Genomic DNA, 27,427 nt, shown 5'->3' on the forward strand with positions numbered 1-27,427 from the left:
CAGGGCCTGGGTAGCAATTTCATCCATGCTTAATTTGATCTAGTGCTCCTGGTAGTTTGGAAGCTCTAGAAAACAGACCGGGAAAATTCTCAAGATGTTAGCTCACACCAGTCTCTAGTGCTCCCTTTTAAATCCTGGGGGGTGGGGGGATGCCGGAACCTAAAACTGCAAGACAGGAGATTGTCCTCGAAGCGAACGCACTACCGCCCCATGGTGCGCAAAGCCCTCTCACAGTACAGGTGCGGCCTCCACTCCCTCAGGTCAGTGCTCAGTCCACTGTCAGCTTCATTCCCCGGTCCCTGCGGCTCACGGTGGGAAGCCCGGCCCCTCGCCTACGCGGTGCCCGGGCTCCAGTGCGGCCGGACGTGGACCCGGGAGCCAGGCGTCGCCGACGGGGCGGGGCCGGGGCGGGCCGGGGGCGGGGCCTGCGCCGGCACCGGGTCTGCCGGGCGCTGGGCCAGCCGCGTAAACACCGCTGGAGCGGCGCGGCGGAGCAGGTGAGCCGGCTGGATGGGGCGCGCGGGTGGGGGCCCGATCGCCCTCCGCTCGAGGGGCGCGAGGTGGAGCTGCACTCCGCCGGCGGGGCCCTGCCCTCCGCGCGCCCCTCGCCCCGGCGGGTCGCGGCCTCGGGGCGGTTCCGGGGCTGAGGCCCCAGCGGCTGGGGAGGGGAGGGCGCCGGGACCGCTGCGATGGGGGCCGGCCCGGAACTGGCCAGTGGAAGGAGCGCAGGGAGCCGCTCCAGGCCTCGGGCCTTCAGCCGGGCCGGCTTCTCCCCGCCGCCGGAGCCCCCGCCGGAGTGGGCGCGGTGCGATCTGTTAAAGGGCCGGGACATTTAAAGGAGCAGCGCACGTGGGTCTCAAAGGCGTGCGGACGCGGCAGTGTGTTCCTCCCTCCTGACTGGCACCTGATGGGCTCCCAGCCCTGCCGGCCTGCGACACGCGGCCCCGGGCTCTGCTTGGCAGTGGCAGGAGGGGAGGCGGAGGTCTTTCCGCCGGCGTGACGAACAGGACCTAAGGACGGGGCCTGGAGCCCCTAGTTTCGTTATCTGCGATGTTTGGCTGTTTTTTGATCAGGCATTTACAGCTCTGAGGAGACTCCCAGAATCTAGCTTTTGAAAAGCTGAATGAACCCGAAACAGGAGCTAATTCCCATCCCAAATTTTATCAATGAAGAAACTCAGCCTTCAAAGCTAAAGTGACTTTGTTCAAGGTCACGCAGGTAGGATATATGAGAGCCAGGCTTCGAACCCGTTGTCCTGGACTCTAGTTCTCTTGTCCAGACCTGGGACTAGACCTCAGCACTTGGACAGCTGGATGAAATGCCCCAGTCTGTGACTTAATGTGTATTCCCTTTTGACGGCATGAACTGTGGATTGTTGCAGTAGCTGCATCCTCATTCACAGATGGAGAGCCTGAGAGGCGGTTCCCATCCAGAGCAATCGCAGAGCCAGATTGACCCAAAATTGACTGCGTGGGTTGCCAGCCTGTCCTGAGAGTAATTGATCATTATGGACCCGAGCTCTTCCCACATGGATGGCCCTGATTCAACATAACCCCTTCTGTAGACACCTGAGTCTCCAAGGGTTTTGGTTAAGACCTTTGGTAGTAATTAAAGGCTTTGCATAAGCTGCTGCAGGTGTGTGAGCCTCAGGTTCCCCTCTGGGTGAACCGTGGCTGTGAGGGGGCAGGAAAGTGTGGTAGCAGCTGTGTTTTCTGGGCCCAGCTGGTGAAGGGGCCTGAAGTCCTGTCTGCAGCTCAAAGCTGCAGCTTCGGCCACTCATGAGGCAGGCCATCCAGGTTCTTGCCTTGGGTGAATGTGGGAGCATTCAGGGCAGAGGCTGGAGGTGGAGGACTTCATGCAATGTTACTGTGGAGTGGGATGATGGTGCCTTGGGTGTTCAGGAAAAATTCTGTATCATTTGGTGTTGAAGTTATTTGTGCACCAAGTCAAGAGTCTGATGTGTGCAGGGTTGGGAGGTGAATGCTGTGAGCCTGTCTGTTTGAGGAAGAGGAGGACAAGGAACAGCCTGGCCAGAGGCTGCTGCTCAACTGTACCTGGGGGCCCTGTGCCCCACCCCAGCTCCTCTGCACACATGCACACAGGCTTTGCCAGAATGAGAGGTTCCACCTACCTTGGCCCCTCTCTTACACCATTGATGGTAATAATGACAATAACATCACTTATAAGTTTGTTATATACAATAAAAAGCCATTGTGTACAGTAGTTGTCACAGTTATCTAAAGAGTTGCTATCACACTGAAGTGGAAAGGGGAAACTAAGGTTCAGGGAATCAAGGACCTTGTCCTGTTGTGCGGCTTCTGTGACTGTGAGTGCCAGCATTTGAACCCAGCTGACTGTGTCTTCTGCATCTTTTGAGTTTTTGCTTGGGAGACCTCCCACTCTCACGCCCCACCCATGTGCCTGCACATGGACATTGTGTAGGAAATTGCTGTAGGATCTCCGTTAGAAACTACTTGGCAAAGCCAAAAAAAAAAATTTTTTTTAAAGAAACTAAAGCACAGTGTGTATAGGTCACCTTATGTTTCTATTGAAGACACATTTGGCTGTTTTTCAGCTGTTGATTTGACTTTTAGACACTGTTTAGTTGGTAAGACTGGCAAGGCAACAAATGTTTCTGCAAATATTTCCACCTGTCCCTGGACTCCGGCAGCTGGGGGTGTGGCTGGGGGTGGAAGGCAAGAGCTCTGAGCTTGGCATACCCTCCACGCTGCCCCTGGCCAGGGCCTGGGGGTTTCTCCTCACCTTGCTGGCTGCATCTGACCTGGCCTTCAAGCCTTGTAGAATCAGCATTAGCTTCTTGACCAGGAAGTGGTGAGGCCACCGTGTGATTACAGTCTGAGCAGAAGTAGTTTCAAAGTGATCTTCAGTGAAGACCAGATGTCCGGGAGGGAGATGATTACTGTCCATCCTTTCCATTGCCTGGGAGAAAGGGTTGCTCATTTGTCTTTGCTAAAATACAGTCTTCTGGGGGCAATGGGAAGAAAAGTTTAAAGGGCGCTCCCCTTCTGCTGTACCTTAATCAGAAACTTTGTGACTTTTTAAAAATGAAAGCAATATGTGTTCACTCTAGAAAATTTGGGATTTTTTTTCTTCAAGTCATCTGTTAGCCCCTAGTCCAAAGAACCACTCTTAACATGAACTTCCTTACAGTACTTTATGCACATACCTGTATTCATGTATTAAAATATTAGAAGTAGGAAACTGAAGATGAAGTTTTGTATCCTGCTTTTTGTGTTAATATTATGCCTTCGGAATTTTCCCTTCTTTGAGTGTTCTTGGAAATCCACTGAGTATGTGACCCTCTCAAGTACTTGGAGCAGCAAGGAAGAGCTCCTTGTTGGCAGTTTGGAGACCTGAGCTGTAACTGTGGCTTCTGGTCATGGGCCCTTGTCCCTTTGTCCATCTGGGCTTCAATTTTCCCAAGTATGAAATGGGGTGCTGACCGGATGGCCCTGAAGGTCCTTGCCAGTTCTGACATCAGTCTCTGGACTTGCCCTTTTGTTTGACAAAATGTTCATGTTGCCAGCATGCCCTGGACTGGGGCTGAAGAGGAAACACCCAGGGCCTGAGTGAGGTGTGAGCTTGGTGCTCAACTCATGTCTGATGGTTTAGCATTTTTGTAGCTTTCCAAGGGGGCCATCAACAGGCTTCTGTTGTCCCCTCTCACTGTGTCCCTGCCTTTATTTCATTATAATTACCATTTATTGAACATCTACTCTGTGCTGGACACATTACACATTAGCTCTAATTTTTAGTCATCTTGCAAAGCGTGCCTATCTTACTTTTTACACAAGAGGAAATGGGCTGTGTGAAGTTAAATTGTCCAAGTATGTGGTTCAGATCAGTCGGCCAGCTGATTCAAACTCTCTCCGTTTCTAAGGCTCAGCTTTTGATCGCTGTCTTGCTGCTTTTCATTGAAAGCAAAAACACAATTTATGAGAGGCTGCTCAAAGGTGACTGGGTAGCACGTGGCCAGTGTGGCTACCTTTGCAGCATCTCTCTGTCACTTCCAAACCGCCCCTTTTCCAGGCTTCTTCAGGAAGTGAGAGAAAATGTTTACTGAGCGCTTTTGAGTAGAAAAGGGCAGACAGGGAAATCTAGAGCTTGGGTCAAGGTTTAGGCGACCCCAGAGGGTCGCCTGGGGCCTGTGACTCAGGGGAGTGGAGCGGTACTTCAGGGCCTCCCTGTGGGATGTGGGCCCCTGCTCCAGCTGAGGCTGCCTCCCTGTTCTGGGGAAAACCATCCGGCAGGTGATGTGCATCACAGTATGGGCTGGATGGACGGACAGATGGATGACAGTCAGCCAGGGCCCATACATGGTCAGGTGCCTGGGCCAGGGGAAATAGGCAGGCAGGCAAGCTGTGGGAATTTCTAAGGGAATTTCCTCATCTAGTATAAGGGAAGGCTGGGAACGCCCCAGGAGTCATGGGAGCTCTGTGAAGTAGCCATGTGACCACAGAAAGTGACCTTTTTAAAACCATTGCTGCCCTCTTTGAGGGAGCACTGAAAATTAAAATGAACAAACAAGACAAAACAGAAACAGATTCATGTTGATGTTTGGTAGAAACCAACAAGGTACTATAAAGTGATTATCCTTCAATTAAAAACAAATTAATTAAAAACAAAAACAAAAAAATAATGCTGCAATGAATATGGGGGTGCATATATATTTTTTTGAATTAGTATTTTTGTTTTCCTTCAATAAATATCATAAGTAGAATTGCCAAAAAAAAGCAAAAATAGACAAGCATATCATGTTTACCAAGTGGGAGAAGGAAAGGGGGAGGTGCAAAATAGGGGAAGAGGATTAAGAGGGACAAGCAACCATGTATAAAATAAATGATACAAGAATGTAATGTGTAGCACAGGGAATACAGCCAGTGTTTTACAATAACCTTATATGGAATGTAAACTGTAAAAAATTTTAAGTCACTATGTTGTACACCTGAAACTACTGTAATGTTGTAAGTCAACTATACTTCAATACTGAAAGAAAGAAGTACTGTTAGGCCTGTGGAGACAAAGAAAGCAAGTACTCGGATCCAAGCCTTTCTCTTTGGCCCCACTCCCAATTTTCTTTTGGAACCGAAATTTCCATGTTTTTCCTTGAGGCACTCTTCTCTACGATGGAATTTAAAAATCGATTTCCTACTTAAGTAGGAATCTATTTCCTAGTTAGGTCCATTGACCTTAAATTTTAAGGTCAGAACCTTTGCATTTTTCTGAAATGAAAATCAGGTTGAGGAAACTGGGTCACCAGGGTTCCATAATAATTGCAGGAACTGCTGAGACAGGCAAGGTTGGGGAAATTCCCTGGGTCAGACTCCCTTGGCTTGGCTCATTCAGCATTTGGATCCCATTCAGCTGATTAATGGGAGTGAGCAGTGGCTTCTTTGGATGTTTGATTTTACATCCTAATCCAAGGAGTTTTCAGCCACAGCGCCTTGTTCTGGGAAGGGTCTCCAGGATGTAGTCTAGGGCACCTGTTCCTCTCATTGGCTTCTCTGCATTTTCCTGTTGCTCCCTTGGAGAGAGGGAGAGCCGGTTGCTACGTGGTTGATGGGATTTGACATCAGCAGGAGAGTCGCCCAGCCCCACCCGCACCGGCCTGTGAGTCAGCCTCCCCGGCGGGAGTTCTTGGCTTCACTGGGGCTCTGCTGTGGACAAACATCCAGCAAGACTGTTTATCTGCATTTTTTCCTTCCAAGGATTGCAGAGTACCTTCAGGCTTCAATTCCAGCTTAGAAGCCAGAGGAATCCATCCCAGCTGCTCTGTTCTCCTTCAGGAGCCAGGTAATAAGAGGGGTTAGGAGAAGGTGTGAAAGCGGCTTCCCAAGGTCCCCGAGTTCAGTGAGAGGGGATGTGGGAGAAGGCAGCATGGAAGAATATCTGTCTAAATGCTGATACTTGTTATTTCCCTTTAAAAATTAATAGCTTTACGACCCCATAGACTGTAGCCTGCCAGGCTCTTCTGTCCATGGAATTCTCCAGGCCAGAATACTGGAGTAGGTAGCCATGCCCTTCTCCAGGGGATCTTTCTGACCCAGAGATGGAACCCAGATCTCCCACATTGCAGGTGGATTCTTTACTGTCTGAACCACCAGGGAAGCCCCTGTTATTTCCCTTTTAAAAGTTAATAGCTTTACAAAAAACAGCAGACACAATTCATGTTTTGTTATAGAAGTTTTAAAAAATGTAGAAAAATATCATGTATCACCCGCAATCTCCCTATCCAAAGATAAGCACCTTTAATGTTGTATAATATTTCTTGCCAGTCCTTCATATATATATACATTTTCTAAGAAAATTCAGATGCTTATATCTGTGGTTTCACTATCCAAAGATAAGCACCTTTAATGTTGTATACTATTTCTTGCCAGTCCTTCATATATATATACATTTTCTAAGAGAATTCAGATGCTTATATCTGTGGTTTTAAATCTACTAAATTTAGCATCTTGGCTTTTTTCATGTTAGTAAATATTCTTTGAAGTAAGATTTTTATTAGTCATATATCGGATGGATATATTATCATACAGAGTCAGACATCTTAGTCGTTTTCGCTTAAAAAAATTATAAATGACTGCAACAACCATATTTTTAGATAAATCTTTTATTATTTTCGTAGGACAGATTCCGAGAAGTAGCATTTCAGGATCAAAAGGTATGAATGTTTTTAAAGCTCTTGATGTTTACTGCCTTCAAAAAGGCTGGTGCAGTTTGTACCAGGGATGCTTGAGATCCAGTTTTTTTCACACCCTCCATCCAGGTGGGCATTGCATGCGTACCTTGTCAGTCAGATCACTGCATTCTCCTGCTGCAGCTCTCCTAGTCTGAGAAAGCTCCTGTTGCTCTTCCTCCCCAGGGGATCTCAGACCAACCACAGGGTATTCAGGAGAAAGCACTGCTCATTCTTTCACGCCCCCATTCAGCGAGCAAGTTGTGCAGAGCAGTAAGTAAGTGTGCTAAGGTAGGTGCGTGAGGCCCTGCCCTTGCAATAGGGAGGTGAACTGTAACTGGACACTTTGAGTACCAAGTTTGGGCCCAGGCTGGGGCATCTGATTACTTGGCAGAGCAGCTCCAGGGAGGGTTTAACACCAGCCTGAGAATCGCCCAGGGACTGTCTCAAAATGCAGATCCCTGGACCTTTGGCCAGAATGAAACAGGATCTGCATTGGAAGTTAGCACCCTAACATAGTGTTTAAGAGCACAGAACCTGACCACCTCAGTCCAAGGATGACTTTGAACTTATCACTTTTAAAATCTTTTTTCCTCATCTGTAAAATGAGAAATAACGGCAGTACAGTAAGTGCCCTGCATCGAACAAGTTCTGTTCCAAGAGGCCATAAATCCAGTTTGTTCTTAAGTCCAACAAAGTTAGCCTAGGTACCCAACTAACACAATTGGCTATATAGTACTATGCTGTAAGAGGTGTATAATACTTTTCACACAAATAATACATAAAAAGGAAACAGAAAATTTTTAATCTTACAGTACAGTACCTTAAAAAGTACACCAGACATGTGAACTCACGCTACCGGGCTTGCGAACTCATGTTCGAATCTCTGAAAGTGTGCAGGTTGAAGGCTGGTCCGTAGGAGACTGACTGTCCCTCGTTCCTGACTTGTGTTTAGCACACAGTGAGGGCTCAGCAGCTTCTCTGCCGCCACCCTTCAGGTGGCCTGGGCCACATTGCCAAACAGCATCTCCAGCATCTTACAGCTTTCTGAAAGTCCTAAGCCATGCCCTCAGATGCTGGGAGCCCCAGAAAGTGCCTCCAGCTGTCCCCACCTCCTCCAGGGCTAGAGGGCTGTGATTAGGATGCCTTTGCTCCAACCCAAGACCAGCTCTTCTGGCTGCAACCCCTCCCTGTCCTGCTTTTCTGGGGGTCCCAGGCAGCGTCCACGGAGAGAAGGAAATCTGCTCAGGGAGCATTTGTTTTCTGCTGAGGAGGCCATACATTACATGTGGTGGTTGGCAAAGCATGTTTTGTAGTTTTCTGACTTTTCTCCCTCTGCACTGCAGTTTCACATGGAAGGGATATAGTCTGTTTTTAAATGTGCTCTCCCTGGGTGTGTCCACAGACTTTGGGAGGCAGACGTGTTTTCCTGGGATTTGGTGACTGGCTGAAGAAATGGAAACTGGAAAGGACTTAACCCCTACTTGATCGTGGATCCCCTGCTTTTCTCTTCCTACCTGCCCTGTAGCTCCCTTTCTCCTTCAAGAAGCATCTTAGCCTCTTATTTGTCCAGCCCCCTCGTGCTTTGCTCTAGGGACTGAGGCAGCCTGGCTGCTGGCAGCTGTGGTTCTGAAGGGTGAGCTCGCCTCTGCCCTGGGGGCCGCAGCCCTCCCGTTTAGATGCAGGAATTCCTGACCCACTCCTCCAGTCACTGTGAAGATAAATCCCAGGGCCTCTAAAGGCGTGGGAAGAACAGAAGGAGGGAGATGGTAACTAAATTATTAATTCACAGCCCAGACAAAACAAAGTATTGAAAGAGCTGCTACACTGTTCCAGATAGGATGTCCTAATTTAGCTTGAGGTGCAGCCTGCTAGCTCTGTGTTCAGTGACGCTCTTTCAGTAAGAATGGACTCAGCGTTGCCACAGGGTCAGTGAGGGCATCTCCTGGGCCCAGGCAGGTGTATGTTTAGGATTTATCTAGCGGGGCCCACCCTTGCAGAGGAATGCTTTAGAGTTTTTCTGCCTGGGTCTCTGTTAGGTAATCTCTTTCATTACTGTTACCATAGATGAAGGACGCTAAGAACTTCCCAAGGTCTCACAGCCCGTCCCCTCTAATTGGGCTCTTGGGTAGACTCTGCTGGTCCCAAGGTCCGAGTGCTGAGAAGCAGATCCGTCTCCTGGGTCCTGGGCAGCACCGCTCCTGGGGTCTCCGGGGAAGAGGCAGGAGGGCTCAGCCGGCCCTCTGCTCCCACACAGCACACTCTGGTCACATCCCTCCTTAATTCAGAAACCTTGGCTGCCCCCTCCCGCCGCTAGCTTCAGCTCCTCCTCCCCGGCCGGGCCCCCACGCCCCTCCCTCTGATGCTCCCACCTCCTGTCGCTGCCTCCGTGGTCCCCACACTTCAGCCACCTCAGCCTGCTGGGTGTTTCAGAATTTCAGCCAAGGCCCCCATTCCGCCGTCTGTTTACGAGGTTACTTCCAGGTGCCCACCTACTGCAGCCTCTGCCTGGCAAGATATTCCTAACCTTTGTGCCTCGTCTCATGTCCCTCTTCCTCCTAAAGACTTGAGACGTTGATAGATTGCCCCCCCCCCCCCCCCGACTTAGTCTTAACTCCAGTAGCACAGCATCTTCGTCACCTCTCCTGGAAGTGACCTTATTTTGCTTCCTACTGATGTCACTACTGCTGTCCCTCCTATACGTGTCGTTTCTCTGCTGAAGCCAGGGGAGCTTAGCTTGCTCATTTTGAATTCCCTGTAAGAGCTACGGGGAAGCCTGTAAGGGCCCGAGTCGGTGAGTAGGATCAGGCTCTGCCATGGGCCTGGACTTGGGGATGGAGCTGAAGTCCAGCTGGAAGTAATGCAGGCCACGGCCTGGGACACTGTCTTCAAAACAAAGCCTCAGAGCCTCTGCCAAGATGAGCAGAACTGGCTGCCTCAGTGGAAGGAACCTGCCTGCCTTCTCCACTTGAAAATTATAGGGACTTCCCTGGTGGTCCAGTGATTAAGACTTAGCCTTCCAGTGCAGGGGGTGTGGGTTTGATCCCTGGTCAGGGAACTAAGATCCTGCATGCCTTGTGGCCCCCTCCCCCCAAAAAACCAAAACATGCAACAGAAGCAATATTGTAATAAATTCAATAAAGACTTTCGAAATGGTCCATATATTAAAGAAAGACAATATAGAAATAGAGTAAAAATGATCATAAATTCTGAAGGCAACTGACATGGAGATGAACACTGAGACGAGAACAGACCTGACTGTTCCTACTGGCGTGAGTCTTCCCCAGGGTCCCAGGAGGCAGGTGATGGGGCAGCTGGCCCGGCTGGTGGCTCAGCTGACCTGCCCAGGGTGTTGGTAGGGGTTCGGGCTGCCCCAGCGTCCACATGGTTCTGCTGAATCCCCACACCTCTCAGGGCAGTGCAGCAGTCTCTGGGGACAGGCTTCCTCCTGTGTGGCCCTTTCAGCTTTGGTTTTTCCTATGGGTCCTGCCCTCGGCTATACTTCCCCAACACACACACACACACACACACACACACACACATACACACACATGCACGCTCCTCTCTCGTGGTCTCAGCTCACTGCTCCCGTGGCCGCAGCATCTAAACCTGTGACTCTCATCTCCCTCCCCTCCAGCTCAGACCCTGGCCCTCAGCCACCCCCCAGGCAGCTCCCCCCTTTCAGCCATTTACATTCAGCAGATTTCCCCCAACACCTTGTTCTCCCACCTCCTCCATCCTACTCCCTGCCTGTCATTGTCCTGGACTCTCTCCTGTTATGTCCCCAACATCTTGTCTCTATGGATTCTGTCCCCTCACTTCCATCCATCTTGCTGCCACCTTAGGCCCTGTTCACACCCCATCATTGTCTCCAGGGAGGTCACCTTTCCTTCTTTCTACTCCTTTTTCAGTCCGTGACCAGACTGAGATTTCTAACCAGAGACCTGATCTGTCACTGTGTCCTCGGGGGACAAAGCCCACCTCCTTAACATGGCGCCAGAGACCCTTAACTCCTCCACACCAGTGTCCCCCTGCCCAACCCTGGAAGTGCCAGGCTCAGGCTGAGACGCCCTCTGCCTTTCCCTCCCACCTGGGAGAGTCTGTGTCCATCACATGATGGTATCTTCTCCAGAAAACACTCCTGATCTCTGAGATTTAGTCCCTTCTTTTCCTCTTAGTGAACACTTGGATTATAGAATTTGCCACATTGGATTGGTTTTTATTCTTTTAGGACAAATGTGTCATTGGCACATGATAGATGGTGGTCAGATATTTGTTGATTGAATGAATTGAGTGTGCTGAGAGTTTAGAGTGGCCCTGACATTTCTGGTTGGGAGTTTCATCCCCATGGCCTGGATCCTCTCTAGCCAGTCCCTCTCGCAACTACTGCAGCCTCAGTAGTGGCGCCTGGGGACTCTCCTTTTCTCTTAAATGTTTATTTATTTATGGCTGCGTTGGGCCTTCATTGCTGCTCAGGCTTTTCTCTAGTTGCTGAGAGCAGGGGCTACTCTCTAGTTGCGGTGCGCGGGCTTCTCATTGCAGTGTCTTCTGTTGTTTTGGAGCATGGGCTCTAGGGCACTCCGTCTTCAGAAGTTGCAGTTTCCAGGCTCTAGAGCACAGGCTCAGTAGTTGGGATACACGAGCTTCATTGCTCCTTGCCACGTGGGATCTTCCCGGATCAGGGATTGAACCCCTGTCTCCTGCATTGGCAAGCGGCTTCTTTACCACTGAGCCACTCGGGAAACCCTAAAGCAGTCCTTTGACAAATGCATCCTGGATGGTCACTGTGGGCAGGACCTGTGTCCAGCTCTTAAAGCCACCTCTCACCCTCCGCTGCCTTTGCCTCTCAGGAGAGCGGCATGAAGACCCCTGTGCTCCTTTTCCAGGCACTTGCGGAGGCAGGGCCATGCTCACATTCATGGCCTCTGACAGCGAGGAAGAAGTGTGTGATGAGCGGACGTCCCTGATGTCGGCCGAGAGCCCCACGCCGCGCTCCTGCCAGGATGGCCGGCAGGGCCTGGAGGACGGAGAGAGTGCCGCCCAGTGGGTAGGTTCCTGCCAGCAGTCCGTGGTCTCCAGACAGGCCGCTGGCATCCCATTTCTGGGAGGGAGGGGAAGTGAAGGTGAGAACTGGCCAAAGGGGCAGGTGGCCACTCTGGTGGATCCCAGGTCTGACAGGGCTTGATCGTAGATTCTGCATACGCACGGCCAGTCACAGACCGACTCTGTAGTAGACTGCGTGATCCACCCCAACCCTGCCCCCTCGGTTCACCTTCCTATGCAGGTTACTATTTCCACAGGTACCTGAGGGTGAGTGTGGATGCTGGGGCAGGCAGCACAGAGGCTGAAGGTCGGTAGGAGGAAACCGCTGGAGGGAACCTTTTTTGATAAATGGCTAGAGATGGGAACTGAGAGATCAGCTGATTCGTGTTTGACTTTTGAGCTGGGGATGTGTTTTATGTGTTCAGGCTGCCATAACAAAAATACCATAGACTGGGTGGCTTATAAACAGCAGAAGTGTATTTCTCGTTGTTCTGGAGGCTGGGAGGTCAAGGTCAAGGCGCTGGCAGAGCTGATGTCTGATGAGGGCCCACTTCCCAGTTCATAGGCAGCTGTGTTCCCTCTGTGTCCTCACAAGGCAGAGGGTTAGGGAGCTCTCTCAGGCCCCTTTTATAAGAGTGCGAATGCCATTCTTGAGGGCTCTACCCTCGTGAACTAATCACCTCCCAAAGCCTGTATCTCCAGCACCATCATGTTGGGCATTAGGTTTCAACATATGAATTTGGGCTACAAACATGTAGCCCGTAGCAGGAGGAGTATGCTGCACTGTGATCTTGCCTCTGCAGCCCAAAAGGCAGGAGATTATAACAGTATGAAGTGGAGAGTGTACATGGGAGAGTCACTTAGTCAAGCTCCCTCCCTCCTCATCAGGGTAAAAACAGTATCTGAATTTGCCTTAATCCCATCCTCTATTTTGCCCATTCTAGTATTTTTCTTTCTTTCAGCCAGCCTCTTTCCCCTCTGCTGAAATTTGAATTCAGTTCTCCTGTCCTCCTCTGGGCTCCGAGAGCGATCTCAGCAGCTCAAGGCCACGGCCCTGCGACTCCTCAGCCAGTTCTTGCTCGTTGTTTTGTCTTTTATCTCCTGGACTTTTTGTGCATTTCAGTTGTTTCAGTTCCTGCCCATTAACAGTTTTCCTTTGCTTCTCAGTTGAATATCTAGATGGAATTCTCTCTGCAAAAAACTGATACCAAAGAGCAGTCACTTTTGATTTCTGTTTCACTTGGCTTTGTCATGGCTGTTACTGGAAATAACAAGGCAGCCAGTGAGCCTGAATTGCCACGATTCTGAAACACATTCTTGAAGATCAGTGTATATCAGTGTCTGGCAGGCGTCCTATCCTCCTTTGCTGCCTCCTCATTTATACTCTCCCACCTTCCCTAACCTGGATCCTCCCAGATGCTCAATGCCTAGTTAGCCTCTGGTTCAAAGCTGCAAAGAGCTTGCATGCTGGATTTTGGCAGGGGCAAAAATTTCAAAGTAATTTCTTCCTCTGCAAATTCCCAGTGCCTTATTTGTTAATACAGTCAAAGAGAGTCCCCCTGTGTGCTGACCATTCTGGCTTGCGATTTTTCAACCAAAAACGTTTAGTCTGTGCCCTCCTCCCATCACCTGGCCTAGCTCCTCCCAAACTAGTACGGCCGCGTGACCAGAACTGAGTGGCACCCTGAGTCCCTGCACTGAGGGAGGGGACAGATCTGCAGACCTGTTGCAGACCCATTCTGCAGACTGTCCTCGTCCACGGCCACCATGGCCTCCCTTCCTGCATCTGTGGTGGCTAGTGCCAACTCTCAGTCTCTAGTTGTCCTCATAAACTTCTCAATGTCCTGGAATGCCACCACTCCCACATCTAAACTACAGCCCATAGACTGGTTCTTCCATCTGAAAAGCGACATTCAAGCTTCTCATTTCCAGTTCACACACACCCATGCTCTGTGTCACTAGGCCTGAGGTGGGGGGCATTCCGTGGTCCTCACAGCACGGTTTCCCACAGAGAAGCCAGGAGAGTGAGGAGGACCATGAGGACGAGGACCCTGACCGCTACGTCTGCAGTGGGGTTCCTGGGCGGCCGCCGGGCCTGGAGGAGGAGCTGACCCTCAAATACGGGGCAAAGCACGTGATCATGTTGTTTGTGCCTGTCACGCTGTGCATGATCGTGGTGGTGGCCACCATCAAGTCCGTGCGCTTCTACACAGAGAAGAATGGACAGCTGTGAGTTGGGGGCCGGGGGTGGGTGAGGGAGCGGGACTGGGGCGGAGGGTGCGGCCTGTGTTGGCCACTGTACCTGCGGCCCCATGGCAGCCACGGCAAGGAGCAGGGCTGGGGAGCTGCCCGAGTCCACACAACCTGCCCAGGCACCTTCCTAACCGCTCTTGACCTCAGTTTCCTCATCTGTATGATGGGTTTGATAACAAGGTTACCAGGAGAACTGAGTTAATCCACGTGCAGTGCCCCTGCACCCTGCTCTCACGGCAGGAGGTAAGTTCTCTGTCCTGTTCGAGGTGTGCCACCAGTCATTGCGTGACCACGGGCAAGTCTCTTTCTCTCTGGGCCTCTCATTCATTCTCCCGGGAATGTAAACTAGAGAGGACCACATGATTTCTTAGCTCACTCCCAGACTTGCGAGGGGGATTTTGTTTATCTTAATAAAAAGAATCCAGGAAGAAGCAGCAGCCTGGGAAAATGGGAAGCTTCCCTATGCTCCCTCCCCCAGCCTCCTATGGTATCACTGCTGACTACCTTCTTGAAACCTTTTTTTTTTAAATTTTTTTATTTATTTATTTTTTAATTTTTACTTTTTAAAGGGAGTTTTTGTTACATTTTGTTTATGATTTCTATAATGAAAGGAGTAGAGAAAGAAGCTCTCGCCCTCAGGAAGCATATAGTCTGTTGGGGACTCAGAGCAGCTCAGGTGAAAAGCGTTGAGACCATGAGAACTTGGCAAGCAGTTTGCTTCCCTAAGAGTGTGGGATCGGTGAATTGCCTCCTTAGTTTATAGCTGCCTGTGCAGCTACTGGGCTATGTTGGGTGTGGGTAGGGGTAGCAGTGGGGTTGGAGGCATCCTAGGCTTGATGGGGAGGTGGGTACAGAGCTGGAGAGTGGGGTCAGCTGGGAGAAGCACTTCCGGGAGAGGTTTTCGTTGTTGTGGGGGCCCAGGAGGCCGTGGTAAAGGCCAGTCAGGCCCTCCTGGGTGGCTGCGTCAGCTCAGTTAGAAGTTGGAGTTAGGTGCCAGGGAGGCAGGACAGCTCGTGAGGATGGTGGGCAGCACTCAGACCAGGGCAGCCAGAGTGCTGTGCTGAGGGCCAGGGGCGCCCAGGATGCCTGCGTCACCAGGTCCAGGCTCCCTGGGGTGGAGGGTGCAAGCGGGCCGGGCGCAGACCTCTAGCCCTTGTCTCCGTCCTCAGCATCTACACGCCGTTCTCAGAGGACACGCCCTCGGTGGGCCGGCGGCTCCTCAACTCCGTGCTGAACACCCTCATCATGATCAGCGTCATCGTCACCATGACGATCTTCCTGGTCGTGCTCTACAAGTACCGCTGCTACAAAGTGAGCCGGTCTGCCTGCTCCCTGCCTCCTGCCACGCCTCAGGGCCTCTCCTGCAGCAACCTTGGCTTTCATGCCTCAGGGCCTCTTATAAAGCAACCCTGGCTTTCATGCCTCAGGGCCTCTTACGCAGCAACCCTGGATTTTTTTTTTTTTAAGCAGAGTTCCTTTTTTCCTGTAAAATAGACCTCAAGTTTTGGAGCAGGCCTACCTCATTTTGAGGGGTTTCACAGATACTGTGTTTTCTTTCTTTTTTTTTTTTAACAAATTGAAAGTTTGTGGCAAACCTACATTGAGCAAGTCTGTTGGTGACATTTTTGCAACAGCATTATTTTTTAATTAATGCTGTTTTTAACAGTTTTTTTTTTTAGATATAATGCTATTGCACACTTAATTGACCTCAGTGCAAGCATTAACTTTTGCATGAGGTGGGAGACCAAAAAATTTGTGACTCACTTTCATGCGATACTCACTTTGTTGTGATCTGAAACTGAACCCGAAAATCCCTGAGGTTTGCCTGTACTTTCTCCCACCCCACTCCTGCCCCACCACGGGTTACCCAATACTCCTGTCCTTTCAACTACACTTAATCCCACTTAACTGAGTTCCTCCTTGCTACATTCATAGGGTCACTTCTCATATTCAGAAGTTAATTTTATTTTGCCTGTCCTTCCGAAGAAGTCAGATTTTCTATTTTAAGCTTCTTTCACCATATACTTCCCCTGCAAGCTTATTTTTTATTTTCCCATTTGCCTTTCAGCTGGGGGTATACAGCTGCTATACCGAGATCTTCCAACTCCCAGAGACCTTTGGGTGGGCCCTGCCCTGCAGAGCAGCTCTGGGGAGGAACAGGGGAGTTGAGTCCCACCTAGCCCAAATCGTCCACAGAGATCCATAAGCTTTTAGGCATGAGTTTCAGGCTTTTCTCCCAAGGAAGGCTTTGAAGCCGTGAGGACTGAAAGGAAGTTGAACTAGACATTACTGATTTTAAACTGTTCACACACAGGTGTATGCAGCACTGGGTATTCAGGCTGCTGGCATCTGTGGAGCAGGTAGAGAGAGGTGGAGAGCCTCAAATAGAGGGACGAGCTGGGTCCCGGCTGGGGGTGAGCGTGGGGGTGAGCAGTGGGAGGGGGTGTCCAGGAGCTGGAGCTTCTTAGTAAATAGCTGCCTGTATAACCGAGGAAGAGTTTGTGATTGGGGCAGAAGGGGCCGTGGATGGTGGAAGGTAGGGTAGAGGGCTTTTGTTTGGAGCAGAGGCTATAGCATGCATGAGGACAAGCCAGGAGCGGGGCCGGGGAGAGCAGGCAGTGCTGTGGTCAGCAGGTGTCACCTGACCACGCTAGGAACTGTTGGGAGGCCGCTGAGCCTCCATTCAGTCAGATTTACGCCACGACACGGACAAGAGGTGATGGTGGTCTGGGCAGGCTCGGGTAGGATGAGGAGGATCAGCACATACCAGAGGTGCCCCTTCCACTTTGAGCAGCCTGCCAGGTGGCCGCTGCGGTCCCCAGTGGCCTGAGCTGGTGACTGATGGGTCTGTCCTCTGAGGAGGCGGGTTGCAGTGACACCCCCCTCACCTCTGACCCTCCCTTGTTTGGGCCAGGAGAGGAGGAGCCTGCCCTGACCACACTCTGTCTAAAATAGAAGCACCCAGTGGGTCTCTTGTCACCTTCCCCAGCCAGCTTTTTTTCACAGCCCTTATCTCTTCCTGCCAGTGTGTGTCTGTGTGTTTGTTGTCTTGCTGCCCACACCTGGGGATGCAGCATGTGGGAGCGGAGACCCGGCCAGCTTTCTCTCTGGAGCCTGGAATGTGCCAGGCATGTTCTTTCCAGGTGAACAAGTAGAGAGCTAGGTGTTTAGACAGGAAGGAGTTTCAGCTCCTTGGTATGCTTGCTGGGTTACCTGGAGAGAACACATTGAATGTCTGTGCCCTCCTTGCCTGTAAAACAGCCACCTTCCAGCATAGTCAGGAGGAACCTAACTCCTCCTGGAGGAGGAAGGGTTTCCAGGCTTGGGTATCAGTCCTGAGGACCAGGGGCCTGGGGGCCTGCAGTCACGATGCCTATTTCCACCCAGTTCATCCACGGTTGGCTGATCATGTCCTCTCTGATGCTGCTCTTCCTATTCACCTACATCTACCTCGGGTGAGTGGCCGCTGGGGGACAGCGGGACCTTGGGTGAGTGGCTGCCGGGGGCAGCAGGTCCTCTGAGACCGCTTCCCTGTGGCATGGGTGGGTCTGAAGGACCCGGGAGGGAAGGGTGCCCCTTGTTGCTACTCCAGGAGCCTGGCCTCCTTGACACTGCAGTGGAGCCCTTCATTGGGCCACACGTCTCCTTCTGGTTCCTAATTTAAAACAAAGACTCAGAGTCATCACAGAGGAGGCTGTGAACCTGGGCTGAGGCAGGGATCAGAAAGGCCTCAAAATTTACATTCCAATCTTTGGGCTGGGACTGGGTCCCTCCTTTTGGGGGAAGGTGGTCTCTCTTGCCCTGGATTTAGGACATCAGCCTAACCCAGGGGCCCAAAAAAACTAGAGGCACAGGAGAAAACACTTTTCCAAAGACCTTTACCATGGGCAGAGGGTCGTCCAGCCCAAGGACAAGATGTCAGTATACTCCCCACCTTGTTTCAAAAAACAAGGGGTTACCTGTAGGGCTCATGGAAGTGGGGAAGGCGATGTTAATAAATGAGCCAGAGATTAGGGAAAGCCAGGATGTGACTTGATGATTGAGGGTGTTGGACTGCCTGGCTCAGGGTCTGACATCTCCACTGAGTGTCCCAGCCCCCGGGCTCGACTTTGGTCTCACAGGGAAGTGCTCAAGACCTACAATGTGGCCATGGACTACCCCACCCTGTTCCTGACCGTCTGGAACTTCGGGGCGGTGGGCATGGTGTGCATCCACTGGAAGGGCCCCCTGGTGCTGCAGCAGGCCTACCTCATCATGATCAGCGCGCTCATGGCCTTGGTGTTCATCAAGTACCTCCCGGAGTGGTCCGCCTGGGTCATTCTGGGTGCCATCTCCGTGTATGGTAGGTGGGCCGCCAGCCTGGTGGGGGGCCTTGGAGTGATGTCCAAGGCAGAGTCCTGACTGCTGGACAGGCTTGGTGGGTGCTAAGAAGTCCCCTCCTCCTCCCTCCAGCCCCCCCAAGGAGGCCTGGATGGTCTCCCTTCTGAGAAGTTCACCTTCATAAAAAACAAACCGGGTCCAATGGAATCATGACTGTTGACGTGATTACTAATAACAACAAATGTTTCCTGAGTACTTGCACCCTTAAGCACTTTGCATGCCAGAAGTCATTTGCTCCTCAGAACAACCCTGAGATTGGGCACAGTACCAGTAAATAATGAGTACCCCACATGCAAGCTGCTCTTTAATTAGTATAATCTTGCCTCGGTATCATTGGGGGACTGGTTCCAAAATCCCCTGAGGTACCAAAATCCAAGGATGCTCAAATCTCTTACATAAAATGACATAGGATTGGCATATAACTTATGTACATCCTCTGAAATAGTGTATGTTTTTTTAAGATTTTTGTTTTTTGATGTGGCCCTAAAGTCTTCACTGAATTTGTTACAATGTTCTTTCTGTTTTATATGTTGATCTTTTTTGGCTGTGAGGCATGTGGGATCTTAGCCACCCTACCAAGGATCGAACCCACACCCCCTGCATTGGAAAGCGAAGTCTTTACCATTGGGCCAGGGATGTCCCCTCCCAAACATTTTAAATTATCTCTAGATTACTTATGTAGTACAATATAAGTGATATATAAATAGCTGTTGCTGCTGCTAAGTTGCTTCAGTCGTATCCGACTCTGTGCGACCCTATAGACGGCAGCCCAACAGGCTCCCCCGTCCCTGGGATTCTCCAGGCAAGAACACTGGAGTAGGTTGCCATTTCCTTCTCCAACACTTGAGAGTGAAAGTGAAGTCGCTCAGTCATGTCCGACTCTTCATGACCCCATGGACTGTAGCCTACCAGGCTACTCCACCCATGGGATTTTCCAGGCAAGAGTACTGGAGTGGGTTGCCACTTCCTTCTCCCATAAAAAAACTCTTAATAGAATGTAAATGACGTTTATAATTGCCAGTGTGCAGCAAATACTGGTTTGGGGAGCTTTCTGGAATTATTTTCTGAAATTTTTGATCCGTGGCTGGTTGAATCTATGGATACAGAACCCAGAGATCTGAAAAGTCGACTGTATTAGATTACCATCACCAGTACTGCTTCTTACATTCTTAGGATAAGGAATTTGGGGCTCAGAGAAATGGGACTTCAAGCCCATCCTCTGGGTCTCTGAGCCACACAGCAATCCCTGTTTGCAGTTAGCCCACTTAGACCCCACCATGGGCTCCAGCCAGTGCAGGCTCTAGGGATCGAGGCTGAAACCCAAGGGTGGGGTTGCTGAAACAGGGGGGCATGGTTGGAGAGCCTTGCCCTGAGGTTCCAGGATATACTCGCCCGGGCCTGGTGTCAGAGCGCCTGACTCCTGTCTGGGGGCTGGCTGCAAATAAATGTCTTTCTTAACATGCCAGGGATGACTTTGCTTTCCCAGATCTTGTGGCTGTGCTATGCCCCAAAGGGCCACTGAGGATGCTGGTGGAAACCGCCCAGGAGAGAAATGAGCCCATATTCCCTGCCCTCATATACTCATGTGAGTGACCCCTGTGCTTCCTTCAGACGTGGGAACCAAGGTTTGCATTGGCCGTGGCTTTCAGAGTTAAAGGGGAAACAGTTTACCTTTTTCCTGATCAAAGGAGGGGAGGCAGCCTTGGTGATCCCAGGAGGGGTCCAGCTTCCCGACATGAAGGTGGGCTGCGTCCTGCTGGGGCTCAGGAAGAAGCTTGGACGTTTAGAGCAGGAAGAGGGCTTCCAGGAATGTGGCCCGCGCGCAGTTTCATCTCATCCAGGCTCACGCAGTGGGCGTGGGCCGCGCTCCCATGAGCCCGAGGCCACCCACTCAGCCCTCCAGGCCCCTGGAAAGGGACTTTGGGGAGGGACTGTTCAGGGCAGGGGTTTGGGGAGGCAGGTGGCAGGATGCCTGCCTTTCCCTGGGCTTTCTCAACAACTGAAGCTCGGTCTCTAAAGAAGCACTCTCGGGGTTGCTGCTGGCCTCAGGGCCAGTGTGCAGGGATCTCTATGAAAGCATCAGCAAGCATGCACTGACGGCGGGCACCTTGTGGTGGGCACTCTGCTGGGTGTTGGATGTGCAGCGGAGTCTGGACCCCCAGAGGCCCCCTAACAGAGGCCATAAGCAAATACCCACAGGGACTGAGGGTCCGTGCAGGCTTTCTGGGGACATAGACTGTCCCACTTGCCTCCCAGGCCCCGGGGGCAGCCATAGTTAGTACTGTCTGAGGCTGGACCCTTTTCTCCTTCCCCAGCCGCCATGGTGTGGACCGTGGGCATGGCCAAGCTGGACCCTTCCTCTCAGGGAGCCCTTCAGCTCCCCTATGACCCAGAAATGGGTGAGTATCAGGGGACTGACAGCCTGTCATCATGGGGGAGTGGTGCTTTTCCGCCTGACTTCTCTGGAAGGCATAAGGACAGGACGGGCAGGGAAGACTAACCCCTCTGGCACACACACCCTGGGGATTGGGTGCGGGTGGGACTTTGCTCATCTGCCTCAGACCTGCTTCTCTCCCTTCCCTCCCCTTGCGGTGTGGTCTGGAGAATCCTCTTTGTGTTGGGCTGGGCATGGTGCAGGGTGGGGCAGGGAAGCTCTGGGCTCAGAGAATCCTCTGACCATCTCTTGTCTCTCTCCCTCCTCACATGACAACGGACACCCAGAAGAAGACTCCTATGACAGTTTTGGGGAGCCCTCATACCCTGACGTCTTTGAGCCCCCACTGCCTGGCTACCCGGGGGAGGAGCTGGAGGAAGAGGAGGAAAGTAAGGTGTCCAGACGGACGGTCTGCATGGGCCGAGGGTGGGGCTCCCTGAGGTCAGGGAGGAGCCCGTTTGACATCAGAGATGCTTCATAAAGTCAGGGAGAAGCCTGCCAAGGCGCAGTCCTATGGGCAGGCCACAGGGACTCAACGCCCAGGCTGCACCTCGTGTGTGACAGATGTTGGCCGTGTGCCCACTCTGCACTGGGGGGTGATCGTACGGGTGCTGCTCTGGGGGTGCTGCCATGCAGGCGTGGGCCCTAAGCACCCTCTCGGGAGCTGGGAGGACCACGCAGAAGAACATAGGGTGGTAGGGGCCCTGACAAGGCCGTTGACCTGCTTGAGGGGGTCAGAGGAAGTCTCTTAAGGAAGTAACTTCTGAGCTGAGCTCCAGAGGCTGAGGACACAGACGGGGATACACAGTGCTGGGGGAGGGGGGCCGGTGTGGGTCGGTTTCCAGCCTAGGGAGCCTTGGGAGCAGTGACCCTGGGGCTGACTTAGAGGAAGTGGAAGCAGGATGCCGAGACCCAAGTGCAGAGATGGAGCTGGGAGACAGGCAGGGGCTTCAGGGGCTTTCTGGATCAAGATGGGGGTTCTCATCTGCGTCCTGTGAACAGTGGGAGCCATGGGACGGGGAGGGGTTTGAGCTGTGCGGGAGTGGGGAGACGAGGGGGAGGGCAGGGCTGTGGCTGGTAGAGTGTGCGCTCGAGTAGCCGGAGAGCGTCCCAGTGCAGCCGCGGGGTCATAGACGTAGGCTCTGTTCTGTGCTCTGGGGGTGAGCTGGGCTGGGCAGGTCGGTGGGGCTGTGGAGTGTAAGGCAGGGGCAGAGTTGGGGTGCAGGCTTCTCCCAGGCAGAGTCCCGAGTGGCTGGGAGCAGAAGGAGCAGGTGTGGAGGACAATCTTGAAGACCCACCCAAGGACCTTCTAATATATGGTTATGTTTCCAAGCGGATTAAAATAACCGATCAGCACACATTTATGGACCACTAGTGTGTGCCGGGAGGCACATGGGAGCCAGGGGGATGCTGCCAGGTTAACACAGCTGCTGCCCTTGAGAAGTTCCCCATGGAGCAGCCCAAGTCAGGGGGGTTTAGGTAAAAAGTACTCAGGACAGACGTGGGGAAGACGATAGGCTGGAGGCTGGCCTGGAAGGACAAGTCGGCAGTCATCCAGCAGACAGGCAGCTGGGCCGGAGACTGGCCTGGCGCTGAGCCCCCGCCCGAATCAGCACAGAAACCACATGGGCACCATCCCCACATGACCACCCACCTTTCACATGCCAGCCACAAGCTCTGGGGGTCTCCAGGCCACTCACACTCCTGACCAACTGGCTACAAATCTGGGGATTCTCACAACTCCATCAGGTTGGAAAATTTACTAGAATGACTCTCGAAACTCAGAGAAGTGCTGTACTTACCATTACAGTTTTATTGACATTATAAAGGATATAAACGAGCACCAGTCAGCCAAATGAAGAGCTACATAGGGTGAGGTCTGGGAAGGTGCTCTCTGCCCCTGGGGTCCGGGAATCACCCCCACCCCTGCACATGCATGTGTGTATCGAGTTCCAGTGTCCAGAGTTTTTACTGGGGTCTCATTACATAGGCATAATGGATTGAGTCCTTGCTCATGACATTGGACTTCATCTCCAGGCTGCCTCCTCTCCCCAGACTCAGCCTAGCCTGGAGTGCCAACCTCCTTATCACATGGTTGGTCTTTCTGGTGACCAGTAGAAATGGCAACCCACTCCAGTATTCTTGCCTGGAGAATCCCAGGGACAGAGGAGCCTGGTGGGCTGCCGTCTATGGGGTTGCCCAGAGTCGGACGCGACTGAAGCGATTTAGCAGCAGCAGCGCCATCCTCTTGCTTGCATCGATGATCCAAGGGGCTGCTCAACAACAAAGACACTTCGGTCACTGGGGAAATTCCAAGGATTTGATCTCCCTCCCAGAATGAGGGACAAAGGCTGGTTAGATTCTGTTCCACAACAGCATTGGCAAAGGTTCAGATTAGAGGGAAGGAAGCCATCTGGAAGCTCTGGGATGTTTGGTGGCCAGAGAAGCTGGGGGCCAGACCTTCAAGGGTGAGCGGTACTCCTGGGAGCTCAGACTTCATCCTGGAGGCCACGGGGAGCCATTAGGCATTTGCTGCAGGGAATTAAAGTGAGCAGAGCTGCATCCCAGACAGATCCCAGGTGGCAGCGGGAACACAGACTGCTGGAGGACCAGGTGAGGGAAGAGCCAGAAGGGCCTGACTCGGGCATCACCACCTGCCTGGGATGCACCGGCAGGACCCGGCTGGACAAGGGATAGGCAGGGAGCGGGGAGAGTGATGAGGGAAGGGGCCGGCAGGTGGGAGGCTCTGGAGGACCTTAGGTGGAGAAGCCAGAGACACACGAGGGGGAGTAGTGCTCAGGAAGGTCAGGGTTCCAGGCCCGAGGAAGAGTCACCAGGATATACTTGTCAAAACTGTGGGTCCCCAGAAGGTACCCAGGAAGGGTGCGGGGTCAGAGTGGACAGCCAGAGGGCCAGTGTGGGCGATGTTAAGGGGATGAAGGGAAGGTCGCTTGTGGAGGATCCTGGGGAGTAGACAGAGGGCAGGGTGCTGAGATAGCAGCCTGGGGGTATCCACGGGGGCCGGGTGGTGGCCTTGCCTGAGCACATTGACTGGGGGATGTGGGACTTACTGCCTCAGGTCTCTGAAGTGCCTGCGAGGTGAGCGCAGTTCCTTTGAGAAAGAACTGATTGAAAAAGGAGAGAGAAGGGAAGGGAGAGCAGGCAGAAAAGGGAAGCTGGAGCGGGGGTGGTAGCAAGAGACCTGCAGGAGCGGTCCTCTCTGTAAGAGGGCAGGGTTTACATGGTTGCCAACGTGAGGAAGTTGGGAGTGGTGGAGGGGTGAAGGAAAGAACAGACTAAAGTGAGGTGCTTCTTGCTTGGAGCCCAGAGTGGAGGGGGTGGGGTGGGGTGAGACAGGGCAGGGCATGTTTCCTTGATGCAGACCCGCTCAATTCCAGTCTGTTTCATAAGCATTTTTATTGTCCATGATGAATGAAATTATCCTATAAGAAGGTGTACAGGGCAATTGTACTGAAGGAAACAAAACATCCTAGAAGCTCATTTCCTTTTCAGTAATGGATACACTAGTTACAAGTTACCTTTATCTTCCCTGGTGGCTCAGTGGTAAAGAATCTGCCTGCAGTGTGGGAGAGTGGGTTTGATCCCTGGGTCAGGAAGATCCCCTGGAGAAGGAAATAGCAATCCACTCTAGTATTCTTGCCTGGGAAATTTCCATGAGGCTGAAAGAGTCAGACACGACTTAGCAACTACACAACAACAACAGAGTTGATTTACAATATATGTTTACCTCTTTTAAAGAGACATTAGTCTCCAGAGGACCTTGGGTATCATATATACTCTTAAAAGCAATGAAATTAAATTTCCTAAAAAGCATTTATAATTCATACTCAGTGCTAAGTTGGGTAACTTCCCACCAGCCCTGGACAATGGATTTTATTCACTCTTGTCTTTACTCAAACCAAGTACCAAGCACCAGTATTGTGCAAATTATCAGAAATGTTGGCTTTGCACAGCCCAGAATGCAAGTCACCCAGGCCCCAGGTTTCCCCCTTTTTCCCACTGGCTGCTGTTTTTCTGAGACAGCTAATCCTTGTCCCAGAGTCCAGGTAAGGTGGGCTAGGCAGTGACACCGCCCATCAGCCCTCTTGAGGTCGCCAGGCCTCTGGGCCCTGGGTCCCCTGGGCTGGGCCAAGTGCCTGGGCCTTTCGGCTGGGGTCAGCCTTCTCTGCTGCTTCTTCTGGGGGCTTCTGAGACCTACAGGTTCCCTCTCTCCCCACCACACAGGAGGCGTGAAGCTTGGCCTCGGAGACTTCATCTTCTACAGTGTGCTGGTGGGCAAGGCAGCCGCCACGGGCAGCGGGGACTGGAACACCACACTGGCCTGCTTTGTGGCCATCCTCATCGTGAGTGGGCCCAGGGTGCTCCCCACCCACCCCTGGGCAGTGGGGGCCCCTGAGGGTCTTCATGGGGGGCCCAGGTACCCCAGGGAGTTTTCTGATGCTGCTATCCCTCGGAAGGGCTTGCCAAAGTCCTTTGGGCAGGGTTGCCAGAAAGATCCTCAAGATGAGACCAAGGTTCACAGGAGGATCTGGTCGTCAGAAGACCCGGACATGGTGCAGGGAGGGTGACCAGGGGCTCTGGTGTTACTGAGTGTGCATGCTGGGTGCCAAGGTCTTGGCTAACTCTGTACATTTGTCTTGCCACACCTGTGAGGTAGGGATGGTGACCTGAGATGTTTGAAAGATGGAGCAGGGTGGGGGCCTGGCTGTGGGCACAAAGCTGTGAGGCCTGAGCTGTGATTTGAACTCGGGTCTCTGACTCCGGGGCTGCGTGTTTTCCCTCCACACCACCCAGACATGTGGTTCTGAGTCCCCATGGGATCTCCTGGGGCTTGAGAGGGGGCCCCTCACTTTGAACCCCAGTGGTGAAATTTGAAGGCCCCTATAGTCACTTAAGGGCTTCCCAGGTGGTGCTAGTGATAAAACAACCCACCTGCCAATGCAGGAGACGCAAGAGATGCAGGTTCGATCCCTGGGTGAGGAAGATCCCCTGGGGGAGGAAATGACAATCCACTCCAGTATTCTTGTCTGGAGAATCCCATGGACAGAGGAGCTCAGCGGACTACAGTCCATAGGGTCACAAAGAGTCGGCCACGACTGCAGAGGCTTAGCACACAGTCACTTATCATGATCAGGTACACGTAATGGGGACACATCCTGTGATGATTGGTGGAGGTGGAGGCCCTGAACGGCCCATACTCAGTGTCTGCCTGGTGAACCTTGGGCATCACGTGGCGTGTTAGGACCAAGGCTCCAGTTCTTTGGACATTTCTCTTTGCCCACAGTGTGTGTCAAGGACTGGGTTGGGGACACCCAGGCTCCCACACTTCCAGACTGTCTGTCCTTGAAGCCCTGCTCTCCCCAGGGAGGGGACAGGCACTCTGGTTCCCTGTCCCCACCCTGGTCCACTGCCTGCATCGGCTGAGGCAGGGACAGGATAGGCAACCACTGCACCTGCTTGCGGTGGGGGGCAGGGGGTGTGTCACATGGAATTTTGGTTCCCTTGGTGTCGGCTGAGAACACTGCTGCCTTTCAGTCAGACCCACCCAGTTCTTGCGTAAATACATGTCCCCTGGGGGAAGGCTTCATGCCATCAGGTCACACGTCACATGGCCAGGGGAGGTGGTCTGGTAACAGCGGCCCAGTTCAGGAGGCCTGCTTGCCGGTTCATCCATTCATGTGCAAGGCGTTAGTACTGGCTGAGGGCCTCTGCCCCCACGCACCTCCCAGAGCTGCCGAGAGGACCAGGGGAGACGATGGGGTGTCAGGGCTCCTGAGCCCAGACACTGGACCGTCACTAACTGCTCCCCTCCCCATGTCCACACCGGTGGTCACCTCCTCACGCCCCTCTGCCTCTGTGTCCTGCAGGGTTTGTGTCTGACCCTCCTGCTGCTCGCCGTGTTCAAGAAGGCGCTGCCTGCCCTCCCCATCTCCATCACGTTCGGGCTCATCTTCTACTTCTCCACGGACAACCTGGTGCGGCCTTTCATGGACACCCTGGCCTCCCACCAGCTCTACATCTGAGGGGAAGCGGGCCCCGTGGTCTGGAAGCTCTAGGAAATGGCAACCGGAGGCAGCTGTATAATTTTACACTCTAGTGCCATATATTTTTAAGACTTTTCTTTCCTTTAAAAGAAAATGAGAATGAAAAAGGGTTGTGTTAACTTCGTGAAGAGGAAGGACCAGCTTTGTGGTGCTAGAGGTTTTGTCACCGGGCGTGTCTCACCCCCTCGTGAGCACTCGCCTCACCGGCAGGAAACCCAAGAAGTCAGGCCAGAGGCGCTGAGGACAGTTCCGAGACGTGGGGGGCGCGGGGAAGGCCCCTTGCTCTCAACCCCCAGTCTGGCGTCCTCGGAGGAGGGCCCAGACAGAGGACAAGGCAAGGATATCTGGGACCGGGAGGCCAGGCCCGGGATGGCACGTAGCGCCTGGTCACTCTGACTGGAGAGGAAAAGCCAATTTTCTCTGCGAGGAATGTTCCCAATGCTTTGTCTATGATGTCATCATTATTTTATTACCTTTAGAGTCCTTGTCACGGCAGTCATTGCTGGGAAGTGTCTTAATATCACCATCAATAAATAGCCGAATCCTGTCACA

General features: G+C 52.4%; 1 protein-coding gene across 10 annotated transcripts; it reads left to right on the forward strand.

Moving 5' to 3' along the window:
* The first annotated feature begins 370 nt into the window (after positions 1–370).
* Positions 371–27,427, forward strand: PSEN2 (presenilin 2). 10 transcript variants are annotated; one of them, XM_043923665.1, is made up of 14 exons: positions 371–497; positions 5,730–5,814; positions 6,650–6,685; positions 6,887–6,991; positions 11,587–11,747; positions 13,755–13,972; positions 15,166–15,307; positions 17,384–17,451; positions 18,118–18,338; positions 19,863–19,961; positions 20,692–20,775; positions 21,098–21,199; positions 25,056–25,174; positions 26,699–27,427. In XM_043923665.1, the coding sequence occupies exons 5-14, from the start codon at positions 11,607–11,609 to the stop codon at positions 26,852–26,854; spliced, it is 1,350 nt and encodes a 449-aa protein (XP_043779600.1). In that variant the 5' UTR covers positions 371–497; positions 5,730–5,814; positions 6,650–6,685; positions 6,887–6,991; positions 11,587–11,606; the 3' UTR covers positions 26,855–27,427. The 10 variants fall into 10 exon arrangements, with proteins under 10 accessions (XP_043779600.1, XP_043779599.1, XP_043779603.1 ...); XM_043923664.1 differs by having other exon boundaries at positions 6,887–6,977; XM_043923668.1 differs by having other exon boundaries at positions 6,655–6,685; positions 6,887–6,977.

Source organism: Cervus elaphus, chromosome 14 (assembly GCF_910594005.1).
Source record: "Cervus elaphus chromosome 14, mCerEla1.1, whole genome shotgun sequence".
NCBI lineage: Eukaryota > Metazoa > Chordata > Mammalia > Artiodactyla > Cervidae > Cervus > Cervus elaphus.

Coding starts and splice junctions, on each gene's coding strand:
- PSEN2 (XM_043923665.1), top strand. CDS start 11,607: ATGCTCACATTCATGGCCTCTGACAGCGAGGAAGAAGTGTGTGATGAG. Junction 13,973..15,165: donor ACAGAGAAGAATGGACAGCT/GTGAGTTGGGGG, acceptor CTCCGTCCTCAG/CATCTACACGCCGTTCTCAG. Junction 25,175..26,698: donor GCTTTGTGGCCATCCTCATC/GTGAGTGGGCCC, acceptor TGTGTCCTGCAG/GGTTTGTGTCTGACCCTCCT.